At 43.3% G+C, this 21,336-nt stretch overlaps 1 protein-coding gene across 1 annotated transcript; it reads left to right on the top strand.

Moving 5' to 3' along the window:
- Positions 1-450: 450 nt before the first annotated feature.
- LOC144124134 (uncharacterized) lies at positions 451-19,502 on the top strand. Its single transcript, XM_077656798.1, has 10 exons — positions 451-527; positions 7,539-7,674; positions 10,226-10,352; positions 12,735-13,372; positions 14,235-14,248; positions 14,291-14,441; positions 14,823-14,886; positions 16,157-16,319; positions 18,688-18,817; positions 19,407-19,502. Exons 2-9 carry the CDS (start codon positions 7,552-7,554, stop codon positions 18,716-18,718), a joined length of 1,311 nt encoding a protein of 436 aa, XP_077512924.1. The 5' UTR covers positions 451-527; positions 7,539-7,551; the 3' UTR covers positions 18,719-18,817; positions 19,407-19,502.
- The last annotated feature ends 1,834 nt before the right edge of the window (positions 19,503-21,336 follow it).

Here is a 21,336-nt window from a genome sequence, read left to right as displayed (position 1 = left end):
GAGAGAAGTTATATACCACTAATACGACTAGACTGGGAACAAGACTCTCTTCCTTGTTTTGTGCAAGCCGGCCCAGCTGGTTTACTGCGTGCGCCTATCACAGCCCCTTTACTCAGCCCTTCTTATTTCCCACTGCGGTGGCCCAGTGGATATGCTGCTCGGCTGATGACCCGAAAGACGCGGGTTCTATCCCAGCCACGGCGGTCGCATTTCGATGCAGGCAAAGCGACTAGAGGCCAGTGTGCTGTGCGATGTCAGTGCACGTTAAAGAAATCTAAGTGTGCGATATTATTCGAATGCCTAGCTCCACTACGGCGTCCTTGGCCTGAGCCACTTTGTGACATTAAACCACAAAAGCGAAACAGAAACCGATTTTTTGCGGAGTCATGCACGGAGTCTTCCGGTTCCGGATTTTGTGGAGCTGTGCCGAGCGCGGCGCTGACAGCAGTGTTGCCGACTGAGCCGCTGGTCGAACACGAACTGGCAGCGCTGACTGAGGAAAAAGAGGTCATCCTTTTTGAAAACAGGTAAGCAAGATTTTATTCTTTACTCGTTGTTGTGCACATAATTAGCCAAGCCTCTCGTATCATCAGATGAGGTTTCAATGAGTTCGTTCGCTTTGTGCTTTCTTAGGATTACGGGCACTCATACCCGCCGCTCACAGCAATATATCTTGCCCAGTAACAGCAGTTTTAATAAAGGATGTCTCATCGTTGAATGAATTTAGTAGCAACAATCTATGCGCATCTGTTTTGTTCAAGCGAGTGCAAAAACAGCGAGCTGGAGTACCTGTGCTGCACTAAGCGATCATCGTGGTTTTGGCGCCTTTTGCCATGCTCGGCATTTTCGCGCCTTTTGGGAAGCTGGCGGTTTTCGCGCCTTTTTGCGAAGTTTACAGATTGCAGCAGCAAACGCACCTCTTAGCGATAGGAAGTTGCACAAATTGAATACTAAGCTAAAACAGTAATTGAATACTCCACCCGGGCGCATCACATGTCCCTGTAACAGCGAGTGGCAGCATATCATTGCTTCGCAAAGCTGCCCGCATCGGCGCCATGCTTCAAAAAGCGGCGCACCGCATACAATGTAATGCATGCATGTGGTGCCTGAACGTGAGTGCACAACGACGCGGGGAGCGGGGACAACATTAAGCAGCATGGTGCGAACGGAACCCTGGGACAAAAAAAAAAGAAATATTAGGGCGATGGACTTTGCACGACCGCCGGCTGATTTTTCGCCGACGAGACTCGGTATTCGTGCCGCTTGGCAGTAGCGGCGACTCGCTCCCGGCGCGCGTCTGCAACAATGCTGGATCAAACTCGATCGCGTCGTCCGTGTGTCTTATGCTTTTTATAATGCGTCCAGTTAGCGCTTACAATGGACGCAGTGCATAAAACGCAACCGGCATCATAACGCATGCGGGAATAAAAGTACATTAACGCTGCTAAGTCGCGAGCGGAAAAAAAAATCGTGCCGGATTACATTGATAGGTTACGGTCGCGCGCTACTTGTTATGTTCGTTACTGTCCCAGTGCAACTCAACAAGTAAAATTAACATTTCTACTGAATTGTGTCTGGTTGGGTTCGGTAACATACAAATTGAGACGTTTACGGAGGGCTCGGCTCCTTTTTCAGGGGTGACGGGAAGATTTGGTTACAGGTGCAAGTAAGTGCGTAGTGGAGGAGGAGGGGCAAGATTGAGGATGGAGTGCGGCCGGTTTGGCTTTGTGACGGAGTGAAAGGGTTGTGGGGAGAGTGTTGACTTGAGGGCTGTCAGTCACGGCGGCCAGTTTCCGAGGGTTGTGCGGGGATTGTTGCTGGCGTCCATTGTTTCGATTTCCGTTCCTCGAACCGCGGAACGAAATCCCTGCGCGTACACAGGGGGTTCGTTGTCCCGTGAACGGTTGCATTGTTGGGTGTATTATTTGGTAATAAAAAAAAGGTATTGGTGGAAGTAGGTGTCTCACAAGTTTCTGTAACGTAAACAACTTGTGAGAAACCACAATAAATGACGAAATCCGGCCCACGCGATTCCCTTCTAGCTTTGCCTGGTGTCGGTCATGCATGAGATAATTACTGCGGGCTTGCGTAAAGTATTAATGTTTTTCCTTTTACGTCCGTGACTTGACAGTATGCATGCGCTTCTGTATAGAACAGCATTGAGCAATATTGTTCTGCGCCTCTCGCTTTGCTGATTTCATCAGTTGCTTTCCTGGTGGTTTCGGAAACTGTGGTTTAGATGGTTTAGGAAGCTGCAAAATCTGTGCGAAAAAAGTTACACAGTCACATCAACCTTGACTAATTGCAGCAAGAGCAGACCTGGCAATCAGGACAAAAACAGCCAGGCAGGACCGCTGCATAACAGCAGAAATGGCATCCACAGTGCATTGAAACATTTTGTTGTGGGCGATCAGGATGAAGTGACAAGAGCAAATTGAGGGCTCAAACTATCAACAAGATTCAGGGGCATACACTTGGATCATTTGTAGACACTTGAAAATGAGCATTAGAAGTTTTTTAAATAAGTGGCCTGATATGGCACTAAACAACTTGTGGGTTTATTGGGTCCGAATGCTCTTTCTTATTCCAGTTCTGTCACCTGTGTGGAATGGCATCTTGCAATCTGTGTTCAGGAAATTTTTCTACACTGGTGGCCTACTTTGACCACTTCACCTACCACAGCAGTGTTTTGGATGGTGTTCTGTGTCCCATCGATGCATGTTCCGTGGTTCTGAAGAATTATGCAAGCTTCAGAAGCCATCTGTTCAGGCACCATAGAAAGCGACACCATGAACCAGAACTGAGCGACGCCTGTTTTGTGTGTCCCGTGCCGTCATGTAGGAGACACCAGTCATCTCGTACCAAAATTGTGTCGCACATTGCTGGTCATCTGGACACTGGAATAGGTGCTGTTGTGTGCCCTTTTCCGGGATGTGTCAGTGTGTTAAAGTCTGCTGGTTCATTCAGAACACACGTTTCTAGGTATCATCAAGAGGCCAGAGACACCTTACATTGCCTCCAAGTAGTGAACATGGACATTGAGATGGAGGCAGAACCTGCGACAGCCGTAGCTCAGACCAGTTCTTCAAATCTTTGTTCTACTGACAGTAGATCGGATCAGGAGCCAAGCACCAGCAGTCACTCAGAGCAAAAACTTTTCACAGATAACTTCGCACTCTTTCTCCTCAAACTTGAAGCACAACTACACGTGCCTGCAAAAACAGTGCAGTATATCATGAAAGAGGTGCAGAACCTTCATAATCTAAGCCAGCAGATAGTGTCGAAAGAGATTGGTAAAATTGTTTCAGGTGACGTGTTTCATAGGATACAGTCATTGCTTAGAGCAGATGCAGTCGACATTGCTGCATCTATGTCTCTTAGGTCATCTCATTGCCGCCACAACTATTACAAAGAAAAATTTCATTTTGTGCGGCCAGTGGAGATTTCTCTAGGCCTGAATAAAGAGAACGCAGCCTCTTTGTACCATTATGTGCCAATTGAAGGCCTGATACATTTCTTGGTGGCTGTGGTGCCTGGCAAAGAACATGATGTGTCTGATGATTGCTTTAGTGACTATGTCTTGTGTCGATCTTTGCGACATGCTGCAGAAAATGAGGTACAGGTAATCCTGTACCAGGATGAATTTGAAATAGCGAATCCACTGGGCTCAGCAAAAGGAAAATTCAAGCTTCTAGGTGTATACATGACACTAGGCAATTTGCCTTTGCATTGCAGGTCACGGGTGGAAAGCATGCAACTAGTGATGCTTTGTCGCCAGAAAGACATGAAAGAGTTTGGATTGTTTGCAGTGTTGCAGCCATTGATAAATGACTTGGTCCATCTAGAGAGACATGGAATGCTGATCAGTGGAGTAAATTACACAGTACGCTTGAAATTCATTATAGGCGACAATCTTGGACGCCATACAATTGGTGGCTTCACCCAAAATTTCAGTTCATCAGCTTACTTCTGCCGGTTCTGCCTGGTCACACGCACGGACTTTGACAAACAACCTTATGTAGTCGGGGAAAGAAGGACTCCAGAAAACTACAGTAAATCCATTGAATGCCTTGCAGAGGATAGTGCAGGAACAAGTGATCATGGTGTGGTCACTGATTCACCATTCCACTCTCTACAGCACTTTCACGTGTGCAGCTGTGGCTTGCCACCTTGCATAGGCCATGACCTTTTCGGAGGGGTAGTTCGCCATGATCTGGCTTTGTACATAAGGTACTTTGTAAAGAAAAAAGCATGGTTCACATACGAACACTTGAACACAAGGATTCTGACTCTGAAATATGCTACTCATGATTTGCGCAATAAGCCAGCAAAGGTGCCTATACAGGGTGACAAGCTCGCAGGTCATGCAGTCCAGAATTGGACATTGTTGAGGCTGCTACCTGTATACTTGGGCACTAAAGTCTTTGACTCAGAGGACCCAGTCTGGCAGCTTGCGCTCTTGTTGATGCAAATTGTTGACCTTCTAATGGCGCCCAGGATAACGCCTGCGCAAGTATCGTACCTGAAGGTCTTAATTGAGGAGTATATTGAATGTCGAAGTTCACTGTTCCCGGCCCACAAACTGAGACCAAAGCATCATTTCATGCTTCACTACAGCGAGCTCATACAAGAGTTCGGCCCACTTTGCCATGTGGGGACACTGCGATTTGAATCCAAACATCAGTACTTCAAGAGGTGCATTTGCTCTATTGGAAACTACAAAAATGTCACCAAGACATTGGCCGAGCAGCACCAGCTTTGCCAGGCCTTTCTTGACGCACGAGGCCTGTTCTACACACCCAGGGAGCTCGTAGATATGAGCCAACATGAGCAGTCAGAATTGCAGAATAAGCTACCGGAACAAGTTTTTGAGGGTGTTGTTTTGTTAAAGGAAGCCTCTCTGGAAGGTTTCACTTACACAGTTCATGATTATGTCCTTGTGTCAGGAACGCGATTTGATGTTGTGTTTGGTTTTGTGGTTGCCATTCTGAGAAAGAACTGTGGTCAAATGCAGTTAATGATGCACTGCACTCCTGCAGAGCTTGTGCCGGGCCATTTGTTTTATATTTTGCAAAATTCGACTGAAGAAACAGTATGCCTCAGCCCGAGCAACCTGGTTGACAGAATGTCATACCAGCCATACTGCTTTAATGGCGATTCTGTGATACGGTTGAATTATTCATTTCCTGAAAAGCTATGAGTGGCAGTAGTTGTACTTTCCAGCGGTGCTTTTCTTACTCTGGACAAAGAGATAGGCTGTGTTTCTTTTCATTTTGTTTTTAGGCTGTCTACTCTCATGAACCTTTGTGCTTTGTTGATATGTTAGAGATATTTTAGCAATTGAGTTCTAGAAACTGAAAATGAGTCACATTATGTGTTCATAATTTTGTCTGCTGTATGTTCATCTGCGCTAGGAAGGGCAGCTTCAAATGTAAGACTAAAATGTGTAAAATCATTCTGTATATTGCCATTGTACCTTTCATTGTTGATAACATTTCATACTACCTTTCTGTACAATAAACTAAGTTCACTTGTTTAGCATTAAGCTGCAGTGGTTTGGTACTTGTTGCCTATTTTTCATCATACTGTTGCTTCCACAGTTTCACGTGTGATGGCGATAGGACAGAAAATGGGCTCGTGTGTTGTTAACCTTCATAAAACAAATTGGCTGACTGCATCCCCAGCAGACATTTCATAAAAGCCATTGCAGTGGCTCCATGGTTATGGTGTTCAGCTGCTACCCGAAAGACACGGGTTCGATCCCGGCCGCGCCATTCGAATTTAGATGGAGGCGAAATTCTAGAGGCCCGTGTACCGTGCGATGTCAGTGTGCATGCTAAAGAACCCCACGTGGTCAAAATTTCTGGAGCCCTCCACTACAGCGTCCCTCATAGCCGGAGCCGCTTTGGGATGTTAAATGCCACAAAACCAAACCAAACCATTTTATAAAAGTTCGACCTCAGCCAAGCCAGTTCATTTGTATGATATGAAACATGGGCATCAAGATTGTGTTTTGAGATTCTCTAATTTAAAGGTGGCTATACTGAACAAGAGTTTAATCTTAAAAGCAATCTTTTGTCCATGGTTTTAAATGCAATCTTGTGTTCATGGTTATGCTAATCATAGGCTCTCTAATGCTGCTGTTATCAGGTAACGAGTTATATTGACAATGAACTGTGGTGAGTGTGAGGTTAAACACTTATTTTCTGCAGCGCAGAAGTTTCATCATCAGCGGCCTAACTACATCCACTACAGTACAAAGGCGTCTCCCATATCCCTGCAATTTACCCTGCCATGAGCCAGTTGTGGCCACATTACACCTGCAAACTTCCTAATTTCATCGACCTATCTGATACTCTCCCACCCCCTACTATACTTGCCCTCTCTTAGATCTACTTTTAAAGGACCAGTGGTTGTCTTGCCTTCGCATCACGTCCCGGGCCATGCCGATTTCTTCCTCTTGATTTCGACTAGGATGTCATTAACCCGCGTTTGTTCCCTCACCCACTCTGCTCTCTTCCTTTACCTCAACGCTAGACCTATCATTTTCCTTTCAATGGCCCACTGCGTTGTGCTCAAATTAAGTTGAACCCTCTTTGATAGCCTCGAAGTTTCTGCCCAGTAGGTTCGTACAGCTGTTGTCTACTTTCCTCTTGGAGGATACTGATGAACTACCATTCATGACCTGAGAGTACATGCCAAATCAGTGATGTTCCTTTGTGGGAAATTTCACATTTTTTGGGAGTTTGAGGAGTAAAATATGGTGAAAAGGGAATTTTCACAGAGATTCAAGGAATTTTAAGAACCAAAATTGTCTCGCTTTTTCCAATTTGACGGGGCTTTCAAGTTGCTGCAGGGAAAAATGGCCTGAAAGGAGGAATTTTGAGTCTGAGGGAAATTTCGATTATGGCATGCAGTATCACTATGCCAGATTCGCCCTACCCCATTCTTATTCTCCTAGTTAATTCACCCTAGTGGTCCGGATCTGCAGTCACTACCTGTCCTTAGTAGACGCAACCCCTTGCCACTTCCAATGCTTTGCTGCCTACCGTAAACTGTTGTTTCTTCCTGAGACAGTGGAACATTATTTTAGATTTCTTCATGTTAATTTTTAAACCCACCGTTCTACTTTGCCTGTCTGGGTTGCTGACCGTGATTTGCAATTTGTGTCCTGTTTATAATGGCATGAGGTGAGCTTTTTCACAGGAAGTGCTGTTGGCCCATTTAGCGTACTGAAAGTTTGGTAGATAACTGGTAATCATACTGTGACAGCAAATGCATAATCTTGCTTAGACTTCAGCCCCCTGTCATTTCACATGCATTTAAAAGCATTCACACCAGTATGTTCAATAATGTGCTTGCAACAGTTCTGCCTAGAAGCTAAACACTACTGCACATACTGAGACGCCAGCAGGTGTAAATTAGATTTAATATGATATAGGAAGCCAGTGGTCAGTAATGTGATCATGGCAACTGGTTACTGCCTGAGTGGGCTATATTTCTTTCAGTGTCATCCATCTGTTTTTTTGTGATTCTAGGAACATAACAACAATGCCACCATTGAAACTTTGGAGTGGTTACCACACCGTGAAAAAAATTGGTAATGCAAGCACACTTTCTGAAGTTGTGAAACAAGCTCAAGAAAAAGGCGTCTGTACCTCGGAAAATGCAAAGGCAAGTTTTCACTGTTAAGTAGTACTTTGCATGGAAGAAGGCTAGTAATGGAGAAATAAGTAATTGCCGCTTGCTGAAGTGCAGTACGTGAGCTATGCTGCCATTTTGTACCTGAATTTTAAAGTTTAGTTGTTCAGTTTTTTTTTTGAATGGGGCTATATGTCTGCATCTGTTGGGAATCTTAAATACAGCACTGAAGACCCATGGAAGACAATATAGGCACCAGGGTTGGACATCAATTAGTAATTTAATAATCCTCACCATTTGAGTGGTTATAAAATTTCAGTTAAGCAGTTGCATTGCTATACTGGTTTAGCATCTGAAAGGGGCAAAACTACACAATTTGCATTTCAAATTTTTTTTTCAGTATGAGTTCAGTGTAACGCACATTTGCCTATTCCAGCTGTAGGCACAAAGAATAAGTTTTCCATTGAAGCACCAACTAGCCGAGGCAGCATGCTCCCCTTAGCAGTGACATTGCTTGTGATAAGTGTGCTTTGGGTAACAAGAAACATCTTCCATCACCACTGAAGAGCCAAGCTGCCAACCTTCTAGTGTGGAATGAGAGGAAGGTGCTGTCAAGCATGAGTTAATTATTGTCATTACTGATAGATCTGCACTAAAACGTAAAAGGGATTACAAAGTGAACAAGGGAGGGGAAAGCTTCGGGGTGCTTGTCAATGTTTCGACAAGAGGATTTGTCTTCATCTAGGCAAAGCGTTCATCATTCGTGGGGTTTAAATAGGACCTTCACTCCAATGAGGAAGGCCCAGTGAGGGGGACGAGGGTGGTGAGGCTTGTCCTGGCTTTATGGCTGCTAAAGAGGATTGGCCGAAACTGTGGAAAGAGAAGGGCCAGCTCAGGAGAAAGTCATCTGGGGGTGTGGAGCATGAAGAGATAGCAAGCCTGGGCTTGAAAGTCTGTGTATCTGGCTGTGACAGGTGGCTTGGTATGACTGGCTGTGTTGACCTGACAAACTCAAATAAAGGAAATACACAGCATGATGGAAGAGAAGACCGAAGGGCTAAAAAAACGGAATTGAAGAACAAAGAAAATGGTGGAGAGTTCAGAGAATGCACGAAATACAGGGGAGGGGTAAAAGAATATGGAAGCCAAGGGTTCCTGAGAAATGACAGAAGGAGGTGCAGGGCATAAGTTTAAAAGTAGGATAATAAATTGAACAAAGAGAGAAAAAAGCGGTGAAGAAAAACAGGTGACTGAGGTGAAAAAGAGAAGTCTGGGCAGAGGAGTAGGGTGAAAGATACGATAAAGCGGCGTTATATATGAAGTACTGAGAAATACTCTGACCATGTGCAAGACCTGTTTAAAGAATTATGCCAGTGCCGGAATGTACCTGAGAAATTTTAAGTTTTCTCTGGATATGTTGGTCCCTGCAGGTTGTCAAGTTTTAAATTCGTTGATTAGGAATGCCACTGTATTTTATATTCCTTGCATATTTGAAGCCTGACTGAAGAATGAACAGTTATGTTCATCGAAGTTGTGACCATGTTGATTAAAGTGTTCCGACACTGCCTTCTATACATTCCTTGCTGTGTCAGCTCAGTAACTTGGGCATAACTTCGATGAACTGTTCAATCTTCAGTCCAGCTTCAAATCTGCAAGGGATATAAAATACAGAGAAGCATTCCTGATCCATAAATTGCAAACCCTACAACTAGCAGGTATCAACAAATCCAGAGGAAACTTAGAATCTCTCAGGTACATTCCGGCACTGGCATAATTCTTAAAGCAGGTCTTGCACATGGTCAGTGCGTTTCCCAGTACTTCATAATGCCACTTCATCGTTTCTTTCACCCTACCCCTCTGTCCCTCCTTGTCCTTTCCCACATCAGTCACCTTTCTATCCCCCTCCTTTTCTCTTTGTTCAATTTATCCATCTACTTTTAACTTATGCCCTGCACCTCCTGCTATCATTTCTCAGGAACCTTTGGATTTTGCATTCCTTCTCCCCACCCCCCAGCCTTTAGAGCATTCTCTGAACTCACCCCCATTTTCTTTTTTCCTTCAATTCCCCCATTTTTGCCCTTCAGTATTTCGTTCTGCCATGCTGACTAACTTCTTATCTGAGTTGTTCAGGTCAACACAGCCAGTCATACCAAGCCACCTGTCGCAGCTCGACACACAGCCTTTCAAGCCCAGCCCATGTTCGCTATCTCTCCACGCTCCAGGCTCCTGGATTCCTTTCTACTGAGCTGGCCTTTCTTTTTGCTTTCTACAGTTTTGCAGGTCAACCGGTTAATCCTCTTTAGAAGCCATCATATCTGGACAAATTCATCCTCCCCATCCTAACACCCTTCCCACTTCACACCATCCTCCGCCTCATCAGGCCTTCCTCCTTGGAGTAAAAACCCAGACGAAAACAAGTCCTCTAGTCAAAATGTTGCCAAGCATCCTGAGGCTTTCCCCTCCCTTGTTTACATTGTAATTTTCAAGAGTCATCTGCCCACCCTCTCTCTACCATGTAAAACGGATTAGGCAGCTGTCCAATGAGATTGGTTGTTTTCAGAATACGAAGTTTTTATTCCGTCAGGTTTTCCTTCGAGACTGGACGGAAGTTGAAGAAGACTTTTTTCAAGAAGTCATTGAACATCTTCTTTTGGAAGAAAGGATTTTTATTGTCACCGACACTGCACCCACAACTGAACCTACACTGCAAGGTGCAACAATTTTTGTGTTCTTAATTTCTGTGCATTATTATGCAGCTCTCTTTCATCTGCATAGTCTTAATATTATTCGCATGCTTTCAGGTGTATGAGGTATACAGGGTGTTTCACCTAAGGCTTTAAACAATTTTAAAAAATAGGCTTTTTGAGTTAAGAGAACCACTGTTTTCAGCATAATATTGTCAGCTATACAGCACATCAGAATACAGGTAAGATGTGCTCTAGCAGACTTGTTATTTACTACTGAATAGTTGACTTTTAAACTCTTACCATTAGGCTTGTTAATTACTGTGGGGTGTGTAGCCCACCATAATATCCATTAAGATTTTACAATTTTCAAAATGCGGTTACCCTCGGCGCTGTGGCCTAACAAATTTTGGCTATTTCGACAAGTTACGTGCACTGGAGAGGTTGCTTTGCCTGCAAGCTTCTCGAAAGCGCAGGTATTTTGGTGCGATACAGGCAAAATTCCTTTAGCAACAGCGCTGAGGGTAACCGTGTTTTCGAAATTTAAAAAAATGACATGGATGTTAATTACGGTGGGTTACATGGTTATAAATAATTAAGGAATCTGGCAGTAATAGTTAAAAAAGTTAACTATTCAATATTAGTTGAGACCGCAGCGGTGGCCAAGTGGTTGAGCATCCGCCTCGCATGTGGGAAATGCAGGGTTCGATCCCCAGTGCTACCGGGTACCCACTGGTGATACAATGGGTACAAGCTTTTTGTCCTGGTGCTTGGCTTATCTGGGGTGAAATGCTTGGGAAATGGGCCTTTGACCCCACCTTGAGTAGAAGACAAAATACCTTGTGCCATGGAGCTCTTTGGCCAGAGATGCCCTTGCGCCATAAAAATCCATAATTGTCATCATCAATATTGGTTAATCAGCCTGCTAGTTAACACGCCTTAGCTGCATTCAGATGTACTACACCACTGACAATGCTACACCGGTAAAAGCGGTCCTCTAACTCAAAAAGCCTATTTTTAAATATTGTGTACATTCTTGGGTGAAACACCCTTTATCTGTATATACTACAAGGCTATGTTATAGGCAACATTCATTGTTGAAACATATGTGCCTGATTTGATGTTGAGTGTCCTTGAATGGAGCTAAAGCATCTGAATCTGATAAGAAAATTGAACCGGCACTGAGGCATCTGTTGATCGAGCGATTATGAGCCGCAGCTGCTGCAGGAGTAGCGTGAATGTCAGTTTTATTCTAAGCCAGTGGACCTTCATGTTACTGCTCAGCTTGCGCATATTTGAAGAGGTACAGCTATCAAGTTTCAGAGTTTAAGTACACAAATGATGGTTTCCTGTTCATGCAGTGTTGTCTTCCAGCAAGTTTCAGTAGCCACTGTTGCCCACAATATTTTTCCAGGCAACACCGGCTCCAACTATGCATGATGGCTGTTACAATGCAAAGTACATTTGTAGCATTGCCAAAAATTGCTTAGATGACAATGGGTAACTGTAGTGGTACCTAAATTCCAGTGTATTTAGCTACTAGTATAGCAGAGCAGCTTTCGTGTTGCTTGCTTCCAAGTTTCTAGTGTCACTATAGTGAGCCGACAAAAGTAATCTTGGTGTTCCATGTGCTGAGAATGACCTTATGCTGAAGTTTGCACTCCCATTTGCCAGATAGATACATGAAAAGAATTATCTTCATTCTTTTTTGTGATACTAAAGTATTTTAGTTATGTGATTCATGAGTTAAGAAGTAATAGAGTAAAAATAAATCCTGAGCATGGATATTTTGTGGTACTTGCACAATTACTTGATAAACAATGGACACGATACATTCATCATGATGTGCCACTGCTATCATGTTGGCTCTTTAGAGCGCAGGGAAGTGAGATTGTGGTATCAAGTCATTAAATTTGGTTATTTCTGTGCGTGAATATATTCGCTACAGAAGTAGACCAGGCATGTTATTGGAAATTGTTTGAGTCATTCTAATAGTTTCGGTGCCCATAGCTATCCACATGCAAGTCACATCATATGAATGACTGCACTCCAATGCATTGTCAAGGGCACCAGACAGGCTCTTTATATATGACAGTAAATTGCTGACAAGTACGATAGTGCCCGACTGCTGCTGAAAACCCAACGAGGCAGGAGTGCAAGTCTTGCATAGTAACCAGAACAAATACTTTTTGAGATATAAGTACCTTACTTTACATGCAGGACACAGTGGTCAACCAGTAAATATAGTGTTTGAATTATAAGTTTGTGTATTTATGTGTCTACTCCTAGCCAGCAATTCTAGCATCTTCATTTTGCTGGATTGTTTAGTTACTTATAGCCAGTGTACTATGCCATGCTTGAGTTATCCTCCAAATTTAATGTGCTGCCAAATACTTGTTTCACTTGCAGGTCACTCAGGCACACAGAATATGAGTAGTTCAAATCCTGAAGGGGAGACTGCTGCACTTCAGGTTGACTTCACCTTTAAGGTTGACACCGGCAGCTTTCCAGAAACTGTGCTAGCCTGCCTGAGGCCAGGCGGTCCCCTTCTTCGCCCAAAAGACAGACGGGACCTTGTGCAATGTATTGTTGGGCAAATGGTTGCAAAATGCTCACTAAAGGACAGGGGTGTGGATGGGCACCTGCTAGGCCGTGGTTATGATTCGCTGTTCCAGCAAATGGAAAACAGAGTTGAGAATATGACCCGGGGCAAAAGGCAACCATCCCAAGTACCGGACCGAAAATCGAAGAAGCGTGCCAATGTTTCCTATGGGTGCCTAAATTGGCAGCCAATCTTGAATTCAAGTGGCGATGCCGCTCAAGAGAAAGTAAGATTTTTGAGGCAGGAGGGACTCAAGAGTGCCAGAGAAATCAACTTGCCATTGGCACTGCAATATATGCAAGAAACGTATGGTGACCAAAGAGACTACATTAATTCGGATAATCCGGTGCACCAGACCAGGGAAATCAAAGCACAGTGGCCTCTGCTTTTCCATGCCCGCTTTTTTTATGGACATGCAGACCAGCTGCTCGGAAAAGATGTAAAGGTGAATGTTGCTAATACTGTATTAATCAAAAATGTTTTTCGTTATTTTGATGATGAATTTTTATGGCACAAGGGCAGCTTTAGCCGAAGAGCGCTATGGCACAAGGTAGTTTTTCATTGCACAAGGTGGGGTCATAGACCAATTTCCCAAGCATTTCACCCTAAAGAAGCTGAGTGCCAGGCAGGGGAAAGCTTTATTGTACCCATTGTATCACCTGTGAGTACCCGGCGGCACTGGGGATCGAACCCTGCACCTCCCGCATGCGAGGCATTTTCATTATTGTGATGCTTATAACGTGACAGGATTATTGAAACATATTATAATTTAGTAAGGGTAGAGTGCTTTTTCACATCATGGTACAGTCATTGCTCTAAATCGCTTTGGCAGCAATGCTTCAGAGAACAGTAATTTCATTTGACGCGAAATTCTGTGAGCTCTTCATTGTGGGCAGGCACGTGTTGCAGAATGAGAGAATAGCTGTGACTTAGTCCCTTGCAGTAATCAATACTACACATTTGCTTCAGCTGTCTCCTGCTAAAATGGCAGCAGCCTGTGTAAAAACAGACTTAAATTTTCATGGAAGCCAAGAAAACTTGTGCTGAACTCTTGCAAACTCTTCAGATGGGCTGCATTTATGCTGTACTTCTATACATATAAATCAAAGCACCGTGGTAAAGCTATCCGACAATCATGCCAGCCATTTATGAAGCTTTTGAGTCATTTGCAATGCTAGTGCCCATCACCGTCAAGAGAGTTGAAGAGTTCTCTTTTTGTACAATTTTTCACCACTTGAGACAGATGTTGCTGGGACCTTTCATATTGAATGTGAATGCAGTTTTACTCATCTGCTGAGTTTTTCCAGGCCATATCTGAAGAATAAACAGCACTCTGTGCTTCCGCACTGGCCAACTTTCTCAGAGACAGTAACAAAAAGGAGGTGCTGTACTACTATGTACAAATGGAACTTGAGGAAAGTAGGGGCAACAGAGGAGCAAAAGAAGCCGCTTTTTTGCCACTTCTCGCAGCCCTTTTCAAGGACGATATCGGCCAACTCTTTCGAGTTTTTGAAGTGAGTTCTTTGCTCTTTCTGACCTCAGAACTGTATTAGGATGCGAATTAAATTAAGAGAAGCTGGCTGCAGTTACCCATGTCTAGCATACTGCTATGTTATTCTTCCAACCAGTCGGTATAGTGAAAGAAGTTAACGTCATATGATTTTCAAACTGATGCCACATGCTTCTCTTAATATTTCAATTATTCAGTGCCATAAAATGTGATTTTGTATTGATTGAAACTGTCTAGAAGGCAGAAATTTAATTATGTCAATAGGACACGCTAATATGTTACGTGCTGCTGTCATCCCGTGGATGGATAGGACACGGAGCAGTACTAATGCCTATTATCTTGTGTTTCAGTTAGAATGCATTGTGTTGTCTTTGTTGGTTTTCAGGAAGGAACAAGCATCACGGAGAGGCTGCATGAGTTGCCATGCACTCCAACTGTTGTGGCACTTGGTAAGCTTCTCTATACATCGTAATTATTTCTTCAGTGCTACACTAAATCCATGGGATGTCATTGTTGTATTCACTTTTGGAGATGTCGTTATGTAACAATTTCTTTATGTCAAACGTGACACAATGAGCTCCATTACCTAGAAGTCAGACTACATGCTTTATGCTGAAAAAAGTTGGATTGATTTCGTATGGGAACATTGAAAAGTGGTCCTATGAGCATTATACAGGGGGAAATGAACGGCTACGCAAATCAGGACACAGACAAGAAAGAGACACCACATGCGAGTGCGCATGTGGTGTCTCTTTCTTGTCTTTGTCCTGATTTGCGCAGCCGTTCATTTCATCATGCACCAACTCGCCCCTCAGGCCGTTATTCTGATTATACAAGGTGTTTCACCTAAGACTTTACAAAGTTTTTAAAAATAGGATTTATTTAGTTAGAAGAGCACTGTTTTCGACATAGCATTGCCAGTGGTATAGCGCATCACAATACAGCTAATATGTGCTAACTAGCACACTTGTTAATATTGAATGGTTACCTTTTTTAACTATTACGGTCAGGCTCCCTAATTACTGAGAGGCGTGTAGCGCACTGTGAGTAATGTCCATATCAGTTTTTAGAACTTCAAAAAAGCGGCTACCCTCGGCTCTGTGCCCCAATTTTTTGTTATTTCAACGGTTGATGTGCACTGGAGAGGTAGCTTTTCCTGCAAGCTCCTCGAAAACGCATGTATTTCGGCACAATGCAGCCAAAAATTGTTAGGCCACACTGCTGAGGGTAACCACATTTTTGAAATTTTAAAAACTGATATGGATATTTATTATGGTGAGCTACATGCCTCTTAATAATCAGGGAGCCTAACATTAATAGATAAAAAGTTAATTATTCAATATTGATTGATAAGCTTGCTAGTTAGCATATATGTCTTAGTTGTATTCTGATGTACTACAGTATTGACAGTGCTATGCCGAAAAAAGCGCTCTTCTAACTGAATCATCCCATTTTTAAAAATTGTGTGAAGTCATAGGGGAACAGAAGAACACTGTACGTTGCGTGCAAAGTAAAAAGCCTACTCTAAGCTAGTTGTGCTGACACTGAGTATATTTTTTAGAGCTCGTACAGGAAAATATCTGCAGGAGAAAAATTTCTTGCATAAAAAACTTCGAATTGCCACTCATTCGATCACTGAAAGCATAATTTGCACAAGTGACTTTACCGGGGTTGCAATTTGATTGTAGTACTCCTAATTGTCATACTACATTCTTACAGGCAGCTTTTTTCAGAACCAATGCTATATTATATGTGAGCAACAAGTGCTCTTTTCTGAGCCAACTGGCTTTGGCGAGGCGACACGGCTTGCTTTCCTTGCCTACTATGTCTTCAACATGTCCTACCCTGTGAAAGCTGCAACAACTCTTGAATTTCTCCAGAGGTGAGTTTCCCGTTTATACTTTCGAAACATGCCAGATTTACTCAGCACTTGAAGCTGATACATTGTACTGGTACAATAACTCTTTAGGCACTGACATTAAGGAGTGCATAATGCTCATGTCTTAGCACTGCTTCACAGCTTCAAACTACCAACGTGCCACTGCTTATGCTAGTGAATAAAAGTGTCTAATTCACATCTTGCCATTTGGCGCTTGCATTAAGCTGTTAGTGCCCAACATTTCGAATTCACGAGATGCTGTCTGTATGCTGTGTGCTCATTACTACATAAAGCGTGCATTCAAAGTATGATGTTAATGTTCTCAGCAGCCAGCACTATATGATCAATATGTTTGGCGTTACTGTGAGCAAGCTAGATGATGAGGAGGGCATGCATGTGCAGACTCCAGCCAACATCGAACAATTCTTCATCTCTCATTCAACAAAAATTGCAGGGGAAAAATAGGAACCGATTTGTCAGATAAAAAACATATTTTTACTGTGCGTGAGCCTTCGAGTTGGCTCGAGTTCTTTGGTTTGATCCTTCACACTACTCAGTCCAGATGCACAAAATGGACCAAATTCTAATTGTTACCATTCGGTGACATGCTAATTTCTCAACTTTTGGAGGCAGTGCAAAAGTTTTAACTTTGGCTTTCAAATCTAGGTATGTTATGGCGAATTCCACTTCTAGATCCGGTCGACTGATGCAAATGTCCCCAGAATTATGCATGTAATATGCTTCCATTATTTTTCTAGCAAATTGGTCGTTGTACCTAAAAAGAATGGCTGTAGCACAAAATACCTGGATGCAGCCACACAAACGACGGTGCAGAGTGAGGTCAATGTATGACTTTGCTGAGTTATCGCAGGAATTTTAGTGTTCCTGAAGCCTGTTATTAACACATCGTCCGGTCTGTCCAATGTACGGCACAGCAAGAAAGCGGAAACCTTAAACAACTCCAAAACTGCACGAAATGAAGTTTGGGCGATGCTTCACCTGACACCCATCTGTTTTACCATGCACTTCAGAATGTCATTCGCACTAGATTCGGAAGCAAGGCATGAATACAGTGTGAATTCTTTTTTTTTTCCCCGAGGTTTACTACGTTGTTAAAGTAACCTTCACCGCACGGCTTCACAGTCGTAGGAAGAAGCCAGCTTTACTGTGCTCAGAGCAAAGCGTGCAAGTGCAAAGCAGAAGTTGGCTGTGGATATGGAAAGGTGACGGTGCAGGTCGCTGAGAAATAGAAGGCACTGAAAGAGTAGACTGGAGTAGAGAAAGCAAAAAAGGGCAGAGTTGAGCAGGCCTAGGCAGCTGGAAACGCCAAGTAGCGGCAGTAGGGCAGTGACGGCGGCCGCTGCTGCTTGTAAGGCTGCGCTCCTTAATTGCGCCATTGGAGGTGTGGCTTCACCCGATCGCGGCGCACATCTGAAGGTTTGCCTCTTAAATAACATGGATTTATCCGCTACTTTCGCATTTTAACCAGCCATCTGCCTTTCTATGGGGCCCTCAGCTATGGTTGGCCTAAACGCCTTGGGATTGCATTATAATTATATTTCTTTTAATATTCTCCCGAGTTCTCAAACTGCCTCTTGCATATTTATGCAAATAAGATAAAACTCATTTTTTCATCGTATTGTAGGCCATACTGTTGTCTGTATAGCTAAAAGCATTAAAAAAGGATAATGTTGCCGGTAACACAGTTCGGTGAAAAATGCTTAAGTCCTCGGTCTTTGGCGGATTTTTCGCAGGCCACAAACCAGAAAAAGCTAGTCAGCAGATTCTTCAGGTCCCATCAATGGTCCTCTCAGTACATCTTGTGACATTTTATTCCATATGCTTTCATATCTTGGGAATGCAAAATGCAGTACTTGTTCCAGCAAACCCTGAAGTAATGTCTCAGTCTGAGACCATTCAGGATATAAACAAATAAATAAAGCATTGTGCTTTCCTCACTTGTCATTGGGCCAAAAAGGTATTCTAGGCACCATATCCTTAAAAGCACATTTAGAAAGACAGTCTTTAGCTTGCAGGCAATGACATATGGTGTAACTAAAAGTTTGTGATCACCTGCCAAGCTAGTGCACATGGATATGCAGTTAAACGTGATTAAAGATGTGATGTGAGTAAAGTGAAGTACTATTACTTGCTAGAAATAACTGGTAATTATGGCAACTTGTCTTTGCGTATGACTGTGTCTGCATGTTTCAGCAGTTGTAGCATGCGGAGTATCCTCTGCAATTGCTCATACTACAGAATGAGTTTCTGGAAAGAAACTCATTCTGATGCATGCTGATGTACTAAGCATTACGCATCTGGTCTCTAAAGCTGACAGGAGAATTTGAAAATGCTTCTGTTCTTCTTACAGAGAAATCTTTGACATCAACCCCACCAAATAGACCAAATGGAATGGGAAGCAGAAGTGCCGGACAATCGTTCATGCCAAAATTATGAAACTGGCGGCAAATCTTCGACTCAACACCTGAAAGTCTAAGTAGGCAAGTCATGCATTTTTTTTCAATGCTTTAAGGCATTTAGATTGTAAGCTTCAGTTTCTGAGCTCTCTCGTGGAGCACAGACTCCATGTTGCGCCTTGCTTTCTTTTTTGACTAGCAGAAGTTCCATGCATCTTGTTCTTCCATGCAACACACAAAACAGAAAGGTGTTTCATTCTTTCAGATTGTGAAATAATGCTAGGTTCTTGCAAATTTCAGAGTCGAACTAATGTTTTCAAAATTCTGATGTGCCACGAGCAGGTTTTTGCCTCTTTTTCTATGAAACGCTAAGAACAAAGCTGCTGCTTTAACAAAAACGCAGGTATTTGAAGCTCGAAATTTTTATCCTGTTATAAATATTATGCAATGTCGATATTTGATGTCAAACCATGCTCAACCAAGTACCTGAAGGTTTTAATTAAAGTTGCATGTAAACATGACTTAATGCTGAGAACCCCTTTATGTCTGGCTAGTGCATAATATGTGTTAGCTACTTAGTGCGGCTGCACATAAATGATTACACTATTTTATTACAATGCATTTATTAAACGGTCCAACTAATCCTGCACCTGACTTTTTTCCTCCTTTTCAGCCAGGCCACACGGAACCACATTATTTTCACATAAAAATATCTGCAGCTCATTAATGTACAGCATTTTTCAAGAATAAATAATTTGCTATTTCATCATGTTATTCTCTGTTATTGCATGTAAGCCAATATGTGCATGCTCTCTAGAATGCTACATGACACTTTCCTCAGACAAACAGACATGAAAAAGCTACAAGTAAACAAACTGCGTATCTGCAGCAGAAGCCATATGAAAAAAGTACATTAAAACAATACAGATTATTTCGTTTAAGCTCAAATGACTTCCGTGTGAACGGAGGAAGTATGCATGCACATGACGAAACCTTCGTTAAGAGTGAACAGAGGAAGTATGCATGCACATTATGAAACCTTCGTTAAGAGTGAACGGAGAAAGTATACATGCATGTTACGAAATAATTGTTAAGAGCGAACGGAGGAAGTATGCATGCACATTATGAGACCTCTGTTAAAAGTCAACGGAGAAACTATGAATGCATGTTACGGAACCTTTCTTACGAACAAAGCAGAGGAATCTGTTGCCAAAAAACGATTTCGTTTCTGTGCAAGCATGACGGAACTTTTCATCACCAAGAATATGACAACCGTCATACGGAACCTCTGTCTCTGGCATTTAGGCCGTAGCTCATGTTGCGGAAAACCCTCCGGCAACGCATTACCAGCGGGTTTCTCTGTATAGCGGAGCATATTTTTTTACAGTGTATGAACGGATTTTAAGAATACAATATACAAATGCATTCTTTTTAAAAACTTCGAACGGCAGAGAGATGGCAAACATTATTTGTCCAATGTGGAGCTGCCCGCAAGTGGCTTGTGCACCATTCAGGTTCTTTAACTTCAGGGATTCGGTTTTTGGACCACAGTGAAGAGATGGTATACATTTACGAGAAGAAAAATGTGTTGCAGGAATTTGGCACGTAGATCCGTTACCACGGTCTTGTTTTCAGTTTCATTGCCGGTCGTCTCCCCAACTCTGCTTTTCTTGCCCATTGCGAACCACCCCGTCAAGATACTTTCGGCTAGCGCCGTATCCATGGTTTGTGTATTTTTTACAGAAGTGCCGTATACTCAGCGGAGTCAGATTAAAAACGTTTCCTTGCCACCACCGCTGGTCTCGTTTTGTTTCCGCTATGTACGGCAGTACGCTGCGACGTGACTGGGACGTCGTGTGTATGCATGGCGCCACGAACGTGCAACGCAGGAATCCAGGAGGAGGTGACGACAGCGGTCCGATGCACTTTGTATCCAGCGTTCTTGCCCTGTTCCTTACAAATCAACTTCGTAACGGCATTGGCGGAACGAGGTTGGTTGTTATATCTCAAAATTGAAGTTCGATTGGGCTTTGTTCATGATTACTAAGCGCATTCGTACCTGATTATTGTGATCAACTAACTAGCACCGTTCCGCCTATATACTTAGCAGTTCTAGTAGCCCTGTAAGAAAGAGCAAAAATGCAATATAGAAAAACGGACCGCTGTCATCACCTCCTCCTAGATGCCGGCGTTGCAAAATCGGCGCCTGCATAAACACGACACTGCAGCCACCGCTCAGCGGATCGCCGCGGTTGAAACCTCCCATTGTCAACCGCAAGTGCTTCGTATTTTTTGGCGCAAAAAGTTACGCCCAAACTGCTCCCTTCGCCAACCGTAAGTCCTTCGCATTATTTGGTGCTGAAATCTGCCCCAAGTCTAACGGTGTATATCGAACCTCGATTTGGGAGGACGCTAGAGGACAAGCCAAAAACACCCATCTGGGTTGATTTGTGTTTAGTGTGGCATGCACTGACATTGCACAGTACACGTGCCTCTAGAATCTCGCCTCCATCGAAATTCGACCGCCGCGGCCGGGATCGAACCCGCGTCTTTCGGGCCAATAGCCGAACGCCATAACCACTCAGCCACCACGGCGGCGGTAC

Source organism: Amblyomma americanum, chromosome 1 (assembly GCF_052857255.1).
Source record: "Amblyomma americanum isolate KBUSLIRL-KWMA chromosome 1, ASM5285725v1, whole genome shotgun sequence".
NCBI classification, from domain to species: domain Eukaryota; kingdom Metazoa; phylum Arthropoda; class Arachnida; order Ixodida; family Ixodidae; genus Amblyomma; species Amblyomma americanum.
This window is presented reverse-complemented; position numbering and strand designations above follow the sequence as displayed.